We start from the raw sequence: 3,498 nt of genomic DNA on the forward strand, positions 1-3,498 counted from the left end.
ATTATCTATATCTTCAATCTATCTCTTCGATCTATCTACACAGCGTGGTCACAAGTAAATAGACATCACCTTTCCAGAAACAATGAAATTCTTCAGTCATATTCACATGAATTGATATATTTATAATTTAATTAATATCTAGTACATCTTCCTCTCGCTTCGTGGAGTTCGTTGATCCTTTGGGACATCGTAAGAATCATCTCGTCAATTTAGATAGTGCGATTTTCGCCCACTTCTGCTTCAAAACTTGGAGTAGATTGCTCTTTGAAGCTGGTTTTTTGTTGTTTCTTGACTTGCCGGTCGAGTATGACCCAGATGTTTTCGAAGGATTCATGTCAGGAGATTGGCTCGGAAAAGGCAACTTCTGGATACCATTTTCTTCCTGCCACTTTTGGGTGTTTCTAGCAGTGTGACACGGTGCTCCATCTTTCTGGAACAACGTTGTGTTCTTGTCCACGAAACCCGAGAAATAAAGAGGCAAGAGTCCTTCCTCCAATATTTCGACGTATTTCGCAAAATTTATGTTGCCAACACACTCCACTAAGCTCGATCTCCCACCAACCCAAACAGCTCCCCAAACCATCACGCTGAAACTTCCATGCTTCACAGTTGGCTGCAATCTGTTGAGCCAAAACTCTTGGTGAGGCATTCTCCAGACCCATGTCCTTCCACTGTCCGAATTGAGTGAATCTTGATTCGTCTGAGAACAATAGGTCTTCCAAAAGTCCAGAGGCTTGGTCATCATATCACTTGCCCACTTCTTTCGTCTGATTATGTTGGCAGGTCTTCCGTCTAGCTGCTCTGCAACGATAACCCAATCTGTGGAGAATCCGTTGAATAGATTTCGGGCTCATCCCAACAACTTTGGCCACTTCTGCAGTCGTTAATCTGGGATCCATTTCGATGCTCCTCTTGACAGCCCTTTTTGTCCTCCTCGATGCACCAGGACGACCCGGACGCTGCTCAAAAGTTTCCTTGCCGTGTTTCCTGAACTGCACGATGATTATGTTGACTGTCGAAAGCGGGATTTCCAAATTCTGCGAAATTTGCCGCTGGCTTATTCCACCATCTGCTTGACCAACTACCCTTCCTCTAACAAAATCTGACAATTCGAGAGAACCTTGAGTTTTAGACATGTTGTAGCACAAGATAATTAATGTGCGGACCATTTTCATTTATATAGTGCTCTGTGAACACAAATTAGTTAGCATAAATCAGTTAAATGACGAAACATTAGGTGTCTATTTACTTGTGACCACTCAGTGTATTGTTTCGTCTGTGTTCGTTTGTTAATTTTCCGTAGAAATTCTTCCCGAGAAACTTCAGCGATACAAGTCCTTTCCTAATTAAAAAATAGTTTATTCTTTCTCAATTCAACTTTGCAATACACTTAATTTCCACAGTCAGTTTAACTTAAACACACGCTATAATTTACAACGATTCACACACTTTACTTACAGTCACTACCGCTCACTTGACTATATTAACTGTGTCTATTATCTTCAATCTCTGTATCTGCTACTCCAGTTCCGATTAATTCTCTCGCTTTATTTACCGCGCTTATATACAATAAGATCGCGCGTTTAGCAAATGCTAGGACGTTCGACAGGTTCCTCGATTTTTCTAGAACTCCAGTGCATGCTCCCAGCGTCGCGCGACTTCCGCTGTCGTAACAATATTATTGTTTCATTAGATCCGCTTATCAAAATGTTCATCATTGATAGCTAAGGAATAGAACAATTACGTAATTTCTATACATAGTTACGTATTTTTACTGTGACAGTCATGCTTGACCACGTAGTCTGAAAAGCACTTGATAATTGCAGAGGACATGTCAAACAAAGCACCTGCACCAATATTATTTCAAGAAATAGTTTTATCTAATAAACCTATTACTAGAAAATGGTGATCTTTAGGAAATTTTGAGCAGTATACCAATGAACAGGCCTCTTTATTTGTGTTGTACCTGTGTTATAGATAGGGTGAAATAAATGAAGCTAAATACAGTCTTGGCTCACTTCTGCAAACGTCTAATAAAGCCCCCCAGTGGCATGGCGGTATGTCTGCGGACTTACAACGCTAGAATCCGGGTTTCGATACCCATGGTGGGTAGATCACAGATAGCCCATTGTGTAGCTTTGTGCTTGATTACAAGCAAACGTGTAATAGATGAAGACGCGCTTTTCCTGCGTCTTCACCCGATATGCAATCTCACTTACATTTTCTATAATCCGTAATTGTTTATTTGTAGTTGTGGTTATTTTTCTATGCTTTTAAGTAGATATGAAATATAATCTTAATTTATGGCATGACAAACTTTTATATCACGTCCTTCATTCGTAATCCAATTAGTCTCATCACCCGAATTTTCACAACTCCAGGAACTTTATTTAGCACGAAGTAAAAGCAGTAATTATAATATTCTAGTAGGCCATCTCTCGACAAATATATTCACTACTTTTAATGTCTAATAGAGCTTTAAATCCTACAAACTAATATAGATAATTCATTACATTTTAAGAATTATATAGTTTTATGAAATATACTTTTTCAATAAATACAAACAGATAAAATTCTAAGTAAAAGCCTTCTGCCTTTCAAATATTCTGTTGCGTGTGAATTTTGATTATTAACGTTTGAAAAAAACCAAATTATTATTATTATTGATGCAGTAACATATTAGTTAAGGAAATTACTAACTATTCCAATAGCTGAGTTCTTATAAATACTTTCTTATCTCTTACTTTTAAGACTGAATAATTGCACTTCCAATATTGGATTATTTCATCTTTTTTTTTTTTTTAGAATATATTAAATTGTGAACTTTTTCTACATCAGGACGAAGAGACGATAACCACGAATATGCTGAGCCCTATGCTTCTGTACCACCACCACGCTGTGTTGTGGACGAAAGGAGTTGCCCAGTTGTGTTATCTGTAAGTTATTGAACGTCACCCTCACATTACACTGACAGCTTTGCTTTTAAAAGTGGACTCGTAGGCTGTGTGAAAAGTTAATTTATTCAATGACAAAATACGGTAATCTACGAGTGTCCGAAAACTATGTTAACAAATTTAATGTATTTCATTCCTGAATTTTTTGAAACGTCTATTGTACCTGTGTCACGCTGTCATATACTTCCATTACTTGAGCATGGAAGCATATTATGTTAATATAATAATAAGTTGGCAAACAACGATTTCGACAAAACATGTAGTATGTCCCCCGAAAAATAAATCACTTCATTATGCTTTTAAATTGTTGACTGCCAACGTATTAACATACTTTCATTGGTTTAATGTGATTTTAATAGCCATTGGCCCATAAGCTACCGAGTTTGTTAACATAATTTCCGGATACCATATATATATATATATATATATATACGCCTAGTAACTACTATGTACACAATCAAATAGTTTTAGGTCAGCCAAACAATGTAGGTAAGTACTCAAATCCTCCGAGGTTTGATCACGCACAAAGTTTCATATTATTATT

The 3,498-nt window shown here is 37.1% G+C and overlaps 1 protein-coding gene across 1 annotated transcript in view; it reads left to right on the plus strand.

Annotated features, from left to right (window-relative positions):
* Positions 1-3,498, plus strand: part of LOC106457295 (Down syndrome cell adhesion molecule-like protein Dscam2) — an 80,285-nt gene that overhangs the window by 70,270 nt on the left and 6,517 nt on the right. Inside the window, exon 22 of the mRNA XM_022383172.1 lies at positions 2,839-2,936. Coding sequence (XP_022238880.1) covers positions 2,839-2,936 — 98 coding nt within the window. The remainder of the gene's footprint in view (positions 1-2,838; positions 2,937-3,498) is intronic.

This window comes from Limulus polyphemus, unplaced genomic scaffold, assembly GCF_000517525.1.
Source record: "Limulus polyphemus unplaced genomic scaffold, Limulus_polyphemus-2.1.2 Scaffold314, whole genome shotgun sequence".
Lineage (NCBI taxonomy): Eukaryota > Metazoa > Arthropoda > Merostomata > Xiphosura > Limulidae > Limulus > Limulus polyphemus.